At 39.0% G+C, this 17,691-nt stretch overlaps 1 protein-coding gene across 2 annotated transcripts in view; it reads right to left on the bottom strand.

The window, feature by feature from the left end:
- The window catches only part of GSK3B (glycogen synthase kinase 3 beta), a 148,947-nt gene that overhangs the window by 52,521 nt on the left and 78,735 nt on the right, over positions 1 to 17,691 (bottom strand). For both annotated transcript variants that reach the window (XM_054269739.1, XM_054269740.1), the window contains exons 3-5: positions 16,539 to 16,622; positions 3,911 to 4,021; positions 885 to 1,015 (exon numbers count right to left, since the gene is read on the bottom strand). In XM_054269739.1, the coding sequence (XP_054125714.1) occupies positions 885 to 1,015; positions 3,911 to 4,021; positions 16,539 to 16,622 (326 nt within the window). The remainder of the gene's footprint in view (positions 1 to 884; positions 1,016 to 3,910; positions 4,022 to 16,538; positions 16,623 to 17,691) is intronic.

Here is a 17,691-nt window from a genome sequence, read left to right as displayed (position 1 = left end):
TTCCTACTGATAAAAAAAATGTATTCCCTTTATGCATTGTCAGTTTTGAGCTTCAGCATGATTCTTTGCCCCAATGCTGGTGAGGTAGAGCTGAGGAGATCCCAAGGCACAGCCACAACAATGCCCTGCATGAATAACCCCCATCTGACATTCCCACTCACTATGGGCAAGCAAATTTAGCAACAGCAACCTCTGTAACCTCTCACACATATACCCCAACTATTTTAGTCTGCAAAGTTACAGCACAATCTAAAGACTGAACTTTCTCAGAGAGAAATCTATGTCCTGCCTCACTGCAGATTGCCACAATTTCTGTATCAGTTCTAAGGTAGAGGCTGGACTCTAAAGGTGATTCTGAGTGGATATTGGAAATAAATGTGCCTTTGGAAACTAGAACATAGATATCCACTATCCAAGAGCTTCAACTGCAAGTGCTGCTTCTGATTTTGAGCCTCTATGATATTTGCAACATTAAGTGAATTGTTTAAGTGCAAGCAGACTGACTAGTGTAACATCATCCTTTTAAAGTTACAATGCCACCACACCTGTCCTCGCTTGCCCAAACATACTTCACTGCAATAACTGGTTCTGGTTTTCCATGCTGCAGTATTTTCCCTATGTCATGGTGTATTTATTTCATTTTTCTAATACCTACAAAAACAAGAGGCTGAAGTTTAATTCCCTCTCTCTTAATACCCTTTTCCAGCTCTTCCCTGTCACTCCTTTGAACTCACTTTGGGGGCAAACAGAATAGCAGTAATTCCTCTTTTAAGCTACAAATAAAAACCTTCTAAGGGACACTGAGAATTTCTTGGCAAAGTTGCATCAAGGTTCACTTTGAAGGAAGACCTCTTCACCAGATTTCAGGCCACAAATGCACTTACCTTCCAAAGTCACAGAGTTTTAGAACAGCTGTATCAGGGTCCAGCAAGAGGTTCTGTGGTTTTATATCCCGGTGGCAGATCCCAAAGGAATGGATATAGGCTAAACTCCGGAACAGCTGATACATGTACAACTGGAACACAGAAATACCAGTCAAATCAGGGTAAACAGTCAATCAGTTCAGCACAAACCCTTATTAGAAGAAAACCAAAATCACTGATAAAAAGACCATACTGAATGCCTATTAGAGCTATGAATGTGGGCCAGGTATTTGCATACCTTCCCCACACGCCCTTTGCTACACACACACACATGTGGTTCAAATCTTTTCACGTGTCCTTTCAGATAGCATAATTAGCATAATTCCAAAGAAATAATTGTGCCAGTTTTCCAACATTTGTAAATAATGGCAATCATAAAAAGCATACACAAAAAAGTTTCAGTTTGCTCTACAAATAAGCCTCTTCACAGCAGTGAAGTATTCCAGGTTATTAAAAAAACCCCAAACAAACAAACAACCAAAAAAACCACCCCACAAAATGCAAAAGAAAACCTTTTAGTTAGTGAAGCTATATTAAATATAGCCCAAAGACAAGGGTAGTGTCTCAGCCTGTCACTGAAGTGAATCTCCTAGTGTTTCTTGCTGAGGGGACAGAGTCATTTTAATTTCAAATCTCTGGACGAAAACAGAAGGCAAAGAAAACCAACTGTTCAAAATAAGTTTATGCAAGGCACAACAAACAAGTATGCTGAGGGAGAGTTTTCTCTGCCCACTTTCCAGGGCTGGCTAACCCCTTAGCAAGGAAGAACACAGCAAGGGGAGGTATTATGAAGCCAAGAACTTCACAGGAAGCTTACAGGGCAGGGGGAGGATGTCCAGCTTCTGGAGATACACACTTTTTGCTATGGATAATGAAAAGCTGCTGGATACAATTAAGGATGTTTACAGTCATAAATGCATAGAAAGCCCTGTTTTAAGGTTGACAAAAGGCTGCCAGATTATTTTTTATTTTTGTTGTGTCCCCACAAACAAAAATCAAGCCACAGGCAGGACACTATACCAGGGATGCAAGTCCACACTTTTCTTTCACAAGCACATTTTTCCACAGTTCACCTTTAATGGTCTATATAACCAGGTGCAATTACTTGATATTGATATCAGGTCATGTTTGCCTCCTTTCACCATTATCTTTGTTGTCACACTTTCTCTCCCCCTTGTTTTTTGTTGTTTATTTGGCAGGAAAGTAGGAGAGGGAAGAGAATTGCTTGAATTTTGGCTCTAGGCCTCTGGTTTTCATACTTGTTTCTGAAAACCACAACTCTACACAAAGAAAAGCAAACAAACATTTTTTCCGAATTGCCTGTTCTAGTCCCTCAAGTATGTATTGTGCAAGTGTATTGCAAAATAATGCAAAAGACTGCTCTAACTTGAGGGGCCAAGTTAACACATGTAGGATTTATAAAGTATGCCTTTCATCTCCACAAAGCAAACCCAAAATTTCCAAGGACTCCTTACAGCAGGTTAGAAATTACACATAAAAATTAACCAGAAGATTACTAGAGCAGCTTCTGTGCAGCTTTAAGTTTCTTTGTTACTCAGGGAAAAGCAGCTCTCTGCCTGCCTAGTTATCCATTAGAAGTGAACAAATAGGTATGATCTGACCTTTGTGTAGCCAAGATGCCTGGAAAATTGCAAAATCTTTAATGACATTAAGGTAACATGATCTTTTTAAATACAGGATTATATAAAAGCCTTGCCAGAAAAATAAGAATAGCTTTCCAGACTACCTGGAACAGGAAGTCCCAGGCATCCTGCAAGATGAAAGAGTTGAAGCAGATTTTTCTCTGAAAGTGTAAGGAAGAACAATTTTCTCAAGTTCCCACAACGAGAACAATTAGGGCAAGAACACTAACAAAAGATATATAAACAAGTTATCAAAAGCCAAGCCTACAGATTTTGGGGAGCATATAATCTGAGGACATGATGTTCCACCAACAGACCAAAGTGAGACCTTGAAGTCTGCTGGATGATAAATCTCTGTCCTTTCTTAAAAATCAGGTAAACATAATGCCTATTGCAGAGACATGCCATTTACAATTTATGCATGTAGTTATGGCACAAAATTTCATTATTGAAATAATTACTATTTGTAGCTTTCACCTTTGAAACTTTCATCTTCTTTCAACCAAAATGAAGTTTTTTCTTAAGCCAGCCCTTACATTATGCATTACACTTTTAAGGAGGTGTCTGGAGAAATCAATATGCATCAGGAAATTTTGTTGGTAATTTCCATTAAATATTACCTGTGTGCCATGTTAACAAGTTAATGCCATGTGAAAACATCACCATTTACTGGTGTGTGGATTGTGCTCACCACAATATAGGAAACAGAACTATGAGGCCGCAGATGGGTCCCATGTTGGACAGCAAATGAGAAATTTTATTTACTTTAACTCCTGTGTAAAAGATGTATACAACTTGAATAAGTTTTTGAAACTACAATTTGCATACAAGCACCTTACCCCACGTAGCTTTTGAAGACATAAGCCAATGAGCTTTAAGTAGAAACAAAAATGTGCCTTTCATGACCACAACAAAAGCACATGAACTCTTACTCATATGCCAGGAAAAGGGGAAGATAACAGGTTAGAGAACATCCTCCTGACATCCTCTTTCAGTTCCTGACCTTTGTTCTATTATGTCTTCACCATCTCAGGAAACTGAAAGCTGCTAATCTGGCCGGTCTCAGTCTCTGTCCAAACTGCATCAAAAACAAAACACTCCCCCCACACTCAGTATCCTCAACCCATTCCAAGATATCTGTAAGGTCAGAAATTGGGAGTGTTTAAGTCTCAACCCTCTATTCTTCCTTCACAATAACAACAAGTAATTCTAAATGTTTTCCTTGCCTCACAATCTATTTGCTTCTAAAAATTTCTGAAAATTTACTGTTATGTCAGAAAAGAGTATCCACAGTGTATTTCTGTGCTATCTTGCTTCACCTAACCACATCTGTCAGTTACCTACCTTGACATAAATCATAGGGAGTGTCTGTTTGGCCCGACTATAATGTCTGGCAACTCTGTATACTGTTTCAGGAACATAGTCCAGCACCAAGTTGAGGTACACCTCATCTTTCTGAAAGAGAATAAAGAAAAAAAACAAATCAGCACTAGATTTGAGGCATGAAGTACAATCAAAGTGTTAAAAGCAACCTAAAAGATGAGAAAGCTGTGGACATTTAAAGTCCCATCTTTACCATGGAACTATTGAGGCTTTGCACTTGTGCATTCATACTTTTGTCAAACTTATGTTTAAGGTCATGTTATTGTTCTGGTCTACTATGTAAGATATTTTCTGATTATAAATGGAGACAAGGATATAATTGTTCTGCCCAGTCAATATTTTCATTAGGAGAGTATTTCAAGGTAACATCTGCATAATAAGTTAAAACAGCCTATTAACTCATTAGTCCCTTACCTGCCAAAACCCAAGAAGTGCAAATTTAAATGCTCAAAATTCAGCCCCCAACAACAACACATCAAAAAAATTCAAACAACCTTCATCTTTTAGAAATGTTACTTTGATCTTACTGAATTCCCAGCTATTAAGAGATTAACACACATTAACCATTTGTATACAGTAAGCCAGTGTTAAAATTTGTAACCTTTCTGTTTGCAGGTATTTCTATGTCCCAGTTATTTCCAACTTAAACATTTGAACTTATTCATTACAAAAGAGAACAAGCCAAAACCAAAGTCTCAAGTATAATTTTTAATATCTAGGATTAAGTTAGAAGTTCATGTGAACATAACACAGAGAAACAATAAAAGTAGCCTTATAATAAGGTACTTTGTTACATAATAAAGTACCTTATTATACATTAGCAAAGGAAAGAAGGAACAAAGAGGACTTAAACGACAAAGTACTATAATCATATAGTGCCTAACTGCAAAACTGAGAATTTTCAGCAGTGAAACAAGTCTTAAAGAGACTTCTGATATTTTAATGCAGTCTTCAGTGCAAATCCTACCAGAATTGTGAATACATCTAATGTTGCGTAGTGGGTAAAATCAATTAATTCAGCATAAAAAATTATTTTGAGAGCTAGTGAAGTAACTAGATGTAATCTCTCCTGTGCCTGTTATTTTATCACCTAGAACTTTCTATAGAGAAAGATAATACATAGAGAATTTATACAGATGGAAACAGCACAGAGCTCCCAGTTCTTCAACTGGAGGCCCTTGTCAGAAGATCCACTGGCTATCTACATCTTAACACCTGAACCTAAACCTCATCTAGCTACAGCAATTTAATACTACTCTACTGTGACTTGACCCAGTACTTACAGCACAGAGTGAGGTGTGCTTCTCTCACAGGGCTCTGCTGTCCTGCCACAGCAAAGAGCAGCAGTCTGGTACATGCTAACACACAGAGAAATACACAGCTTGAACACATATGCAGGGAACTGCTGGCTTTGTGTGTTTTCAAGGCTCAGAATTCAAGATCTCTGCTCACCCTCATTTGACAATAAAGGCTTGTATTTTCAGGACATTTTAATAGCTCTTACCAATACCTCCTAATAGACCAAGTCACCTTGCATGGCCCTGCCTATGTCGTTCTTCCCTACAAAAAAAGCTCTTTTCTTAATATCATTGCTTAAATGACAGTGGCAATAGCACAGCACCAAGAAAATGACAATAGCCCACCAACTTGTATCTATCTGGTCTTATCATACTTCTCAAACATAGACAAGGAGCAGCCTCCAAGACCCTGCCTATGCTGGTGCTTCTCCCAGTGCCATCCCAGGAACTGGGAACAATGGGAAGGCTTCTGGGGACCAATCTGGGGAGAAGAAAATTTTTGAAATGGATGAGAAGGGACAACTACCAGCAGTGCAGAGGAAATACCAGACAGCTCTGGAACTCCACAGACGTGCAAATATATGCAAGGGGAAAAAAAAACCAAAACCACTTGTATTTTAGCACTTTTCCTGCAGCAAGGAAAGTTCTTCTTTCCCTGACTCTCACTTCAAGCCAATAAAATTCATCCACCGCCTCTTCTTAGGTCAGAGCTTTCAAGGTTTAGTTATAAAATACCAAAAATAAATGTCCTAAAAAAATTCAAAGTTAGCTTATGCTGGTAAGGCAATCTGTAAACCATGAGAGAAAACAGTCACATGAATATGAATGCTGTTTGCTTCAGTGTAGGTACAACCTGATGAATATGCTAAATGTCTGCCTCTCAGAGGATGGGAAAGTCTTACTGGTGACAAATCACTTCACCGAGTACTGTTACTAAGGTTGGTGACTTTGATCCAAGTACTCATGTTTCATGTATCAAAAAGATTTACATGAGAGATTAGAGGAAAAAAATGAGTAAAAATTAAATTACAGTGATTTTATAATCCTCTCATAATACAAACAAAAGGACGCATGTAAACCAGTAAAACATATGATCAGTAAACCCTGTCTACACTACTTCACAGCAGTGACTTGTTAGAACTACAGAACTACTCTCTAGTTCATATAATCTTTGCTTTGCTTTCAGCGCCTCCATTTTTATTTCTAATTTTACATGCTATTAAAAATGGGACCAATTCAATATCATGACACAAGCACAAAAAACCTTGAGGCATTTGCATCTTTAGAGATGAAGGCTTCACTTCTGAGTTTTGATGCCATCCCGCAGTACCTGAACAAACAGCGTGGTACTGCTCCTGTGTAAATGTGTATCACACAGAACACAAAGGCACAAGAACACCTTTCCCCTCCTCATCAACTATCAAGTTTTGATGTACCACTTGAGGGACCCAGAACTCCAATATGCAGCTATAAATGCAAGGCTTAAGCCATTGGCCATGTAAGTAGCAGAATACTCCACCCCTGCCACACACAACTGACTCCAGAGGTTCTCTTAATGAGTGCTATAATGAATTAAAGACTATTCAGGTGTTTTGAGTGACATCCTCCTGATGTCATCTGGCAGTGGTCTGATAAACATACAGGAAAGATTTTACACGAGCCCTGATCCTTCTCAGCGAGCATGAACTGGATGAAAATAATATCCAAGTTACCTGGATTCCCCTGAACAAGATTCAGGACGAGCTAGGAAGCAGTCATGGCCTGACAAGCTCTGAGCATGATGTAACCTGGTTTGCCTACCTCATGCATTCCTCCTAAACACATATTTTTCCAGTGACCCAGATGTATTGCAGTAGGAAACAGGGTTAGCTTGAAGAGCTTGCCAAATGAGGGCAACTGCTCGAGGATCAACTGGGACGATCAAGGCTTATCTTTCCATTACAGGGAACCTCACCACATATTCCACAAGTGACTTGTTTCCATACTGCTGTTTCAAAACTGCTGGGCTGGGAACAAAACAAGGTAACCTGACTGTCACAAGCATGTCTGAAATTACCTACAGAGAACAGAAAAGACCAGAGAAGCTGCACCATATGAAATACAGAAAGCAAACACAAGATGTCATTAAATAACTCACTTCTCCTTAAAGACCTTGGGCTTAATAGCCTTCTGTTGCAGGTCAAGTGTATTTTTATTCTCCTGTGCTTGCTGCTAAGATTATGACCATGTACAGTTCAAAATAAAAAAGGGGAATGGCAGAATAGCAGATCCTGAAACCCAGAATCAAAAGTATTTCATTAGGATTTTGACTTCAGCAATGCAGCTCATGTACCAGCATCAAGTGCTAGAAGCTGCTTTTTGTCACTTGGCAGATGAATGCTCAGTTGACAAACACTGCTCCAAAACGAGCCATAGCAAAATAATCAGTGCTTTGCCATCAAATTGCTCTGCACCTCTCAAGAAGCACCAATTCAGGCACTGCTTCACTTTGGTGGGAAATACTTAATGCAAGGGAATACTCATGCAACCTGTACCATAAGAGGTATGAGAAAGACTAGGACACAAGAGCCAAAACATTTTAGCAACTTCATTCTTTTTTTTGTGCCAGAAATTGGAGACAAAACAGGATGAAAGTACATGGGTATTACACACAATGTGGCTGAGGACTGAGTAAAATTGAAAACACTGCCTTACTGAAAAAGGAAAGGCTGGAGGTGTCAAACTCCATTTTAAAACTCTCATCTCTCTCAGTCCGCAGAAGTAATCTGTTTAAAGTATCCTCCAGTTGTGCTTGAGGCCAATATAAAGAAACAGCTATTGAATTAAAATAAAGCAATGGCTATTGAATTCAAAGATTCACTTTTCTAGATTGTTCCTTGCAGTGATAGTTAAAATATTGCTTCTCTGTGATCATCTCCTACCTCAACAAACCTCAAATTGATCCAAAGTGGTTCCTACAAGCTTTTGTTTTCATTTATCAGACACTACATTTACAACATGCACATATAAAGTAGCAACCAACATTAAGCCAGTCACAGTCCAACTATTTCCCCTATTTACCACCATGATGATAGAAGCTAGGGAGGTCATATTTGCCAAATACCAAACTAACAGCAAAAGGAAAATTCTTACTCTGATAATATGCCAGCATCTAATAAGACATTGGAAGTACTCCTGAACTGTCAAGGCCTATGTGGAATCGAAAGAAAACTTCTCTGAACATCAAGTAATAGGGTAAAAAGGTTAAGAAACTATTCTGGGTGCTCTTTCTTTAGGGTGACCATATTTAAGGCTCAGCATTTGGGAAAAGTGGTGAACATGCTCATTTCAGTTTTCATCTCCTGGCAAATCAGTAACAGTATGACAGTGGCTCTGGTGTGGTTTGGGATGGGTTTTTGCTTGTTTTTTGATGGACTCCACCTGATCAGCTGTATGAGCATAACTGAGAAGATATGAACAACACAGGAGTTTCTTAAGCTAACTTTGCATTAGGAGAAATAAATGTGGAATTGCACTCTGAAGAAACTCACTTCATATGCCTACTCAAGCTAAATGCACACAGACAAGCAATGCAGCTAAAATAAAGTAATATGCCTCCAAAATGTACTTCTCATTATTAAAATTATCCCAAGGCTTCAGTATTAGGGCTGTATGAGGTAAATAAACCAATCAGTTTATCCAGGGGGATTTTTTATTTAGGATATGAGAGCACCCCACTGATGTTTCAGAGGTAGGTGCTGCACGGAGCAGTTAGTGACAGGATGCAGCAATGCAAGGGTTCTGCCAGAAAGCACCTGAGGGATTTACCTTTGAGTTGAAAGCAAGAAAATGCCTTTCAGCATTTCATGCAGACTATGCCTTTTTTGAGAGTGCATTATTTGAACACTGGAGTGTCAACATGAGGTAACATATGCCCTTCACCCTGATGCAGGCATCTAGATTTAGACAATACACAAAGTTCAAAGTCACAGTTTTTGCCCTAGATTCAAAAAAAATGTTATTTTACTTTTCTTAAAGCCACAACCAGCACACACTTCACACTTCTTTATCAAGCACCATGAGAGACCCACCCTCCTTATCTTGAAGGTTGACATTGTACATTAAGGATACAAAGACTTTGGATACACTTTCAAAGACAAAGCAAAAATTTGCAGCCTTCCTGCCCTAACTACTGAGTAGACATGATACTCAAGAAATATTTGAAAATGCAAAATATTTGCTAGCTGACCTTATTTGTATGAAGGAATGGTGACATCCAGTGGCCACGTGTGCCTGTTTTTTACTTGCAGTTTACAACCACATCTATTTCAAAACAGAGCTTTGGCTGCCACCAAAGAAAAGGGAGTGTAAGCCCAGAGATACAGTTGCAGTTTCACACAGATAAATGCAGGGGTGTAAGAACAGTTGAAGACTCAACTTCAGTGTTCATAAAGATACCAATATTTTCTAATACTACTGCAAATATTGGGCAAAGTATCTTCTTTTCTAATCCCTCGCTCTTCATGACTGAGTTTGAGAACTGAGATCTGTACCAAAAGTTCTGTTCCTATGCCTACTTGACAAAACTCAGCAAACTGCTCTGTAATGCTCGTTACTCTTCAGCAAAACACAGTCATGTTAAGTAGGTGTGAACTGCCAAGTGGGTAAGCTGTGATGGCAGCATAAGGCCAGAAGTCAACTCTCCCAATAAAATTAGTATTTAAGAAATTAGTATTTAAGAACTTTCTTGGGTCTTGTTTGAAGCCAGCTGGTTTATATTATCTACCTTTGATCACTGAAAGAGTAGAGGTTCTTAGGTGATGCACTAAGACATTCTTTATCAGAAGAAAAAAAAAGACATTTTCTGACCTGTCTTCCCATCTGAAGAACAGCTATTGTAAAGGAAAAGGTGACACATTAAAATAATTTGAGAATCCCTGATGATTGTTGTCTATTTTATGCCCTGTGAATTCCTTAAGCTTACAGACGTACTTCCAAGGAGAATTTCTATGAAGTTGGAAACATCTGCCCAACATCTAAAAGGCGGGACTGAGCTATCCTCTTTGACATAAGTGATCTGGGGATGTTTGAACCCCAGCTCCCAAACAGGGGCTCACTGTGCCATAAACTATTGCCATAGGTCTGCTGGAAGATGAAAATGAACAGATGATGTTTGAATCACCGGACTGTCCTGCACACCTCGTGATGAAACAAAAAGCAGAGTCTTTGGAGATCCACCTGTTTTCTTGACTGTTCACTACCTTCCAGAGTGAGTAGGAATTTCTGAATCAGGATACATCCATGACAAAAAGCTAGACAAGACAATACACAATAATGATTCAAACTACATGTCTGCCTCAGGACAAACACCACAAGCTGCCTTCCCAATGGCCATCCAACACTGGGAAGATGAGAGCGGGAGCTAGAGCTGGCAGAGGAATGACTCAAGAAGAGAAGAGCGATCAACCAGATGCACTGGATGGCTCACTGGCCTAGAGAGAAATCTCTGAGCTTCCTATTTTCACTGCATGCACCTCCCACACTAAGGATCTAGCCACTGCTGCCTACTCCACTCTTGTGAAGCCCTACCACAGGCAGACAAAACTGCTATTTCTAATAACAAAACCCACTCAAAACCAGAAACTGCTCATAACTACAACGAAGGAAATTCCCAGCCTGTTGTGAATCCTAACAGCAGTAACTGATAACCATTATATGATGACTGGTGCCCTTTCTGAAATGAGCTTGGCAGGCCCCAGGCAAGGACTACAGAGATACCAACATCACAAAACTCCTCATAATTGGCATTAATTGCTTCTTTGTTGACAACACACAAGATCTGCCAGGGACTGGATGAATGGTAGTTACTAAATTCATCTCTAGTCATGGCCCTTCAGCACATTACTAGGCTGGTGCAAAACATCCACATAGACTATCAGAGCAAAATTAGGCTCAAGGCTCTGGTAATTGCCCTTTTTATGCAGTAACTTCTTTTTATTCTTTCTTTTAAGTTCAATTAAGAAACCAAATAGTTCCCATTTTAACAGGAACAACATGGTTCTTACATGACGACTCATCAGAACACTCCTGCAAGAAATAATGGTGATGCTCATGCCTCTCTGAAGGAAAAGGATATGACAGGGATTTAACTTGCAAATCAGACAGTTGCCCTCTTCTTCCAGACTTCACTGCCATTTAATCCAGTGCTGCCAAAGCCCATGAGATGGTGCACATAAGCTTACAGATGCAGCTCAACATGTATCTCCTGCATGTTTATTTTAAACTTCAGCCTAAGTCTATGGGAGTAAATTTCCATCCTGAGTCTTCATGGACTTTTGGCTACATGCCCTTAGAGCTAAGGCTAAATAAGACCTGACATCAATTAGAGCATGCAGAAGGGCCAGCTCAGCCTCCAAAAAAGTGTCAGCATATTGCCTGTTTGTCATCTCTCTGTGCTTCCATTTTTGCTTTGACTCCTCTGAATACTAAGCCACCTTAAGAAGTAAAAACTAAAGGACACAACCACAGGTGCAATTACTCAACAAAAATTGTATTTACTTATACTTTGATTTGATGCAGAAACAAATCACTTCAGTAACTTTTCATCCTCTTTTGGACAAAGGTATGGATCAATCAGTCCATTCAACACTTTAAAGTATCCATACAAGAAAAACTGACAGTTATGAAATGCCACAAAGATCTAACCAGAAATAGAGAGGGATAAAAAAAAGCAGAATTAGGAACTCATTTCAGGTTTTACACAGCTGAGTAATTTTACTTGACAGCCACTGATTTAAGAAGTTAGGTCATTCTATAAAACATCAGGGAATACTCCTAGCAAAGGAGTCAAAGGAATAATTTCCTATATTCATGCTTGCCCTGCCTTGGAATATGGCTTGAAAGGTTCTAAGCAGAATTAGGCTAGAAAGAACAAGTGGCAAGACTTGCCCCTCCACAAAAGTAAATCGAGACCTACATTTTTGTATCATGCTACATGTAAAGCAGTTCCTGAAATTAAGGAAATTTAGCAAAAATCAACCCTGAAATATATGCCTTCCTAATACTGTCTGATGTGCAGTGGAAAGCTGACAGAAAAACCAGGCATCTTGTTCAAGATCTTATCCTAAGGCATAATACCAAAGCTATCAAACAGGGGAGCTGGCTAGTCCTAAAATCCTGCTCATTTTCTCTAAGAATTACCTAGAAAAGTATAAATCACAGAAATACAGCATGGAAAAGTCTTGTGACTACTTTCAGAAGAAGAGGCTTTCATACACCATTCAACCCATTATTTGGTTGTATTTTCTTTCCCTCTGGCTCATTCCACCAGATATAATTACACATTTTAGATTACTGAAAAGCACATTGCAGCTATGGAAGTCAGTGCCCTGCTATCGGATATCTCATACAGCCTCAAAAGAAGAAAAAGTCAGAATCTTCTCTGACAAATTCATTAAGGAAGAGGCTTTTGAAAAAACTGGTTATCCAACAGGTCTGACAAATGTCTGTAAACTTTCAAAAAGAATGAATGGAGGAGGAAAGAGCTTATAGAGGCAACTTGAATGCCAAGCCTGTCAACTGTCATCTTAATATAAACTATGTACCTTCTCTGAGCTCTTTTAGGCTAGAAATTATTAGTCAAACATAATTAGTACTTAGTACTCAGAACAACTTTTTATATCTATATATATACATAAAGGTATAAATATGTGTGCATGTGTATATATATATATACACACGTACACTTTGCTATATAAAGGCAATATAAATTCAAAGATGCTCAGGCAAGAGGGAGTCACCCAGTCACAGAAAAGAAAGGAGAAGAAATCAATCAAAGCCACATTTGATACACGATTTTTCCTGCTGCTAAGGCTTGAAGGCTTTTGTCAAAAGAAGAAGTTTAAGCAAATGGGAGACATAAAAAGGAGAGTTCATCACTAGAAAAAAGAAAAGATAGGGAGCTCAAACCCTTCAAGCAGTTCCACATAGCCTGCAGAAACAGCTAATGGAGAGCTCCAAATCTCTACAAACTAGTGCTACGACTTGGACACAGCTAAAGAATGGCTGTACCAGCAAGTGTTTTTTAGACTTGTTTTTCTATTTGATACTTTTCCAGTTTTCCAATCAAGAATGAAACCTCCTGTTTTGCTAGAATGAAGCCAGTTTTAAGGTTCCTCAGTGTCTAAAAATACCTAGCAATTGAAATAAACTAAAGTGATTGTTAGGCTCATGGCTTTCAAAGAGTGTCAGTCTGACTAGATATGGAGAAATCCTTTGAAGTATATCTAAATTAAGTCAGATTTAAGCTTCTTGAAAACCCCCCCACAAAAAAACCAACCAACAACAACAAAAAACTCAACCCAACAAAACAAAAACAATAACAAAAACAAAAAAAGCCCCCACAAAACAAACAGAAAAACCAAACCAGCAAACAAAAAAAACCCAAACCCATCCAGAAAGAGAAGTCTCTGGGCTTAGGGATGCCGGTGTCAAGCACCAGGGAAGAAGGGAAAAGTCCAAGCAACATGAACAGATGGAGTATACAGTGGCATAAAAACATTTATGCAAAAGAATGCTTGATATATATAAGTATTAAAATTTAATTAATGAGATCAGCAGCATAGGAGTTACCTCTGAGACTTTCCCATTGCTGCTAGATGCAAGTTAATTATCACAAACACAAATTAATGGCAGAGGATCATCAAGTTCTTCACAAAGACTGTCAACAATTGCAAGCCCAACTCATCACTACACCACCACATTTTCTGCTATACAATCTTGGATTTTTATATTACTCTTCCCATTGGACTTGCCTTCAATAATCGGTTTATATAAACCTGTGGGGACATACCATCTGTATCTGCAACTGCTTCCTAAACATCCTCCTGGTTACCAGATGGGACATTACACTTTTCTCCTTTTCCAGCCCACAGACGGTGTGATTATCAGGGAAATATGAAGGAGAAGATGCTATTGCTTCCCAAAACTGACAAAAGCATGACAAGAAACGTTCTCCTTCCTTCCCACATCAACTTGAGAACACCAACCTGCTTCTGTCTAGAGCTTTTCCCAAACTCACTCCAGCCCCTTTCCTCCTAGCAGAGAGCCAGTCTGCTACAAGGCAAGAACAGCAACCTGTCCTAGCCCAGAGTCCAAGCAGGAAAAGCTGTGGCAAGCTGCTGTGCTAACACTCAGCTTGTGTTTGCTACAGCTTCTTCTGCAGGTGTTTCCTGAGAGCTGCAAGAATGGGCAGGAGTCACGCACACCATCCCCGAGTTACCTTCACATGCTGCCACCTACATGGAAATACCTGCAAGCCAATCATGTGTCATTTTGTACTGAACTGCAAGAGACCTTGCAACCTGAACTGCAGCATTACACTGCTGATGTTGTGCTGGGTGTGTGCTGGCTCCCGGGACTGCTTCCCATTTGCCCTATTTTGCAACAGGGAAGCAGTGGGGATCTCAAAGGCACAGAGCAGAGGCATGAAGACCAAGGAGCAGAAAGTAACATGAAAGAGAACTTCTCACTGAAGCACAAAGATTCATTGGCCATGGATAGAGACATTTTTAAAAGCTACATTAGTGCTGCCAAAAATCAGCCACAAGGAGTTGAAACAGCAGAATGGAAAATCCAGTCTCAAGCTCAATTTCATTTAAAGATTTCCAAAAGAGTTTTTCTCAAGTTACTGTTACACAAAAGCTCCTGGAACAGTGTTCTGAGCAGTTTTAACATTCCACTGTTTGCAGGAGGTTTTTGAAAGCCATTAGATAAGGCAGCTGTCTCATCTGTCCAGGAAATTCTATTTCACTCAAGTTACAAGCTGTTTTAAAAATCACAACCAAACCACCAACAAAAAAATCCCAAACCCAAGCCCTCCTTCACAGCATTTTCCTTTTTGTACTCATGCTGCTTGAAGCATTTCTGTTTACGAACTAAATACAGCCTAAAAAACAACACTGCACTACCAACAAAACACATATACCTGAAAATGCTTGTTAGCACCATCCAAGAGTAAGGAAGGAAAGGGAAGGTTGATAAAAAAAATTAAACCCCTAAATTATATTTCTTCTTGAATGCTGTAGTTTTGCAGGCTCTCTATAGGCACAGGCAAGATACAGGGCCAGGTCCCCCACAAAATACCTCTCAGGTAACAGCAGATCTCCTCCAATTATCCCCCTGTGCACAGCACAAGACAAAAGCAACTTATCCTGGAGACATCAGCTCCATTTCTGGCTCCAAAGACCATGAAAGGGGTGGGCTGCCTCTCCCAGTCTGCTGACCCACTTCATGAACCTGCAGCTAACAACCTGCCAGTAGCTATCAGCTCTCATACACAGCCCTTTATAGCTCTGTGGACAAGTTTATTACCATCTGAAGACACCTAAAGATGCAATTTGCCTTAAAAAATGAAAAAAATGGCAGCATTTCTATAAATTATATAAATATTTGATATACAGAAAGATCAGAGAAAATTCAGAAGGTCATCTAGCACATTTCCCAACCTCACAGCTTTCATTAACTCCCACATGGACCACAATGACTTTGCTTTTACTCTGTGGATGATCCTGCTTTAAGGATAAGGTTGGATCAGATGCCATCCTGAAGTCCATTTCATCCTGAATTCTCCTGTGATTTGTAAAATGCTGATACATACTTAGATAAGGAATACATTATAATTTCACATTAAAACTAAACCCTGTAACCCCTTCTTAAAAAAACCCAGGAACTTTTAAACCTGGACTGAACGAAAACAAATGTCAGTATCTACTTCTTGAGAGTTATTAAATCCAGCTATTTGCTCTTTGTTCTGGAGCAAACATTCTGACAATTTATACAATCACATGATCATACATTCCTCCTTCCTCAGGCTCTGAAACTCAGCCTGCACCTGGAACAGATGCACAAGGAAGGGAGGCAGAAGCACACAAAGACTGGTTCTGGGAAAAGTCAATAAATCCTTTAAATCTAAAGTGCTTAACACTGAATCCTAGAAAACATATATATCTGCACAGATAGAAAGGTAGTGCTAGAACACAAAGCCCAGCTGTGATCCACTAGATTAAGAAAGAGGCAGTGCATATGCAAATCTATGGCAGCCTTGCTGTATTTTTAGTGTAACACTACTCCTTATGGACCACACACTTCTATACTGAAAAACATCTGCTCCAGTATGACCTGCTGGGCACCATTTTAGAGTTTGCTCAGTAGTAAATGTCTGATATCTTCACATTTCTGCCTCCATACATTCACACAATCCAGTTATATCCCAGACAATTACCAGGACACATTCCTCTGGTTTTTGTTCTTACCTTCTCTCCACTAGAGTAGAAGAAATAACGCAATCGGACAATGTTACAATGATCCAACTTTCTCATAATCTGGAGCTCTCTGTTCTGAAACAAGAGAAAAGCAAACAATTAGGAAAACTTTCTGTGGAAAACGTAAGGTACCATCGTGAACATTTTAACATACAGATACAGAAGCTGACAAACCAAAGAACAAGTAAGTTGGAAATGCAACAGCTTTCACACGTTTATTAGTATTTATTGCAACTGCTTTATTATTGAGAATATTGCCACCTTTGACTACATTTTCTCTCTAAAATAAACATCCAAAAATCCATCAAGTAATTCCTATTTGCTTTCCTAAGAATTACCTATTTGCATTATCAAAGGGTCAGTGGTAAAAGGCAAGAAGACATTAACTTTTCTTTTTTTTCCTCCGATCTTATAATACTACAATATATCAACCAGAAGGATAGGAAGCCTATCCCACTTGAATACTGGAAAAATAATGCAGACATTGTCAAAGCAAACAACATTTTCACCTATATGCCTCTACAGTGGAAGAGAGGTTTGTAATAAAAGATCCTTTCCTCTGCCATTCTTTTTGCAATACCACATAAAGCACCTGAAATTGATGAGGTAACTCAATTTCCACTTTTGTTCAACCAAGGTTAAACCAGTTTAGACAAACAGAATAACAGCATTATTTTTCTATTTTATATCCACCTGAAAAAGCTGTTAAAGTAAAATCAGTTCATGACATGTAAGATAAACTGAGAAATTTACTGCAATATCCGTTGCATAAATAATGCCTGAACAAATGAATGATCTTGCAGCCCAGCAGAAAACAACAAATGAAGTTTTGAAATGCAGGTAGGAGTAAAAACAAGCAAGTAAAATTAGCACAGCTATGTTTGTCGCACTTCATTCCACAGCTGTTGCTACAATACTTCTTTCCTCTAGTCACATTTTCACATCGCTGTTTTTCCCTTCTCAATTAATACGCAATCTGCAGCTACAGAAATAGAAGGCATTCCATTTCTGACTTTGACCGTGGGATTGCTAATCATATATCCTAAAAGAGCAAGAACTAATACATTAGACTAATTCCCTGTTCTTTACTGGCATCATTAACTCTGGCCAAGTTCAGGAATATTTGGGAAGAGAACTCTTTAGC

This window comes from Melozone crissalis, unplaced genomic scaffold, assembly GCF_028551555.1.
Source record: "Melozone crissalis strain CALT ecotype California unplaced genomic scaffold, PUWL_Pcris_2 ptg000008l_1, whole genome shotgun sequence".
In the NCBI taxonomy this organism is placed as follows: Eukaryota; Metazoa; Chordata; class Aves; order Passeriformes; family Passerellidae; genus Melozone; species Melozone crissalis.
Note: the sequence above shows the minus strand (reverse complement) of the source record. Positions and strands in the feature narration are given on the sequence as shown.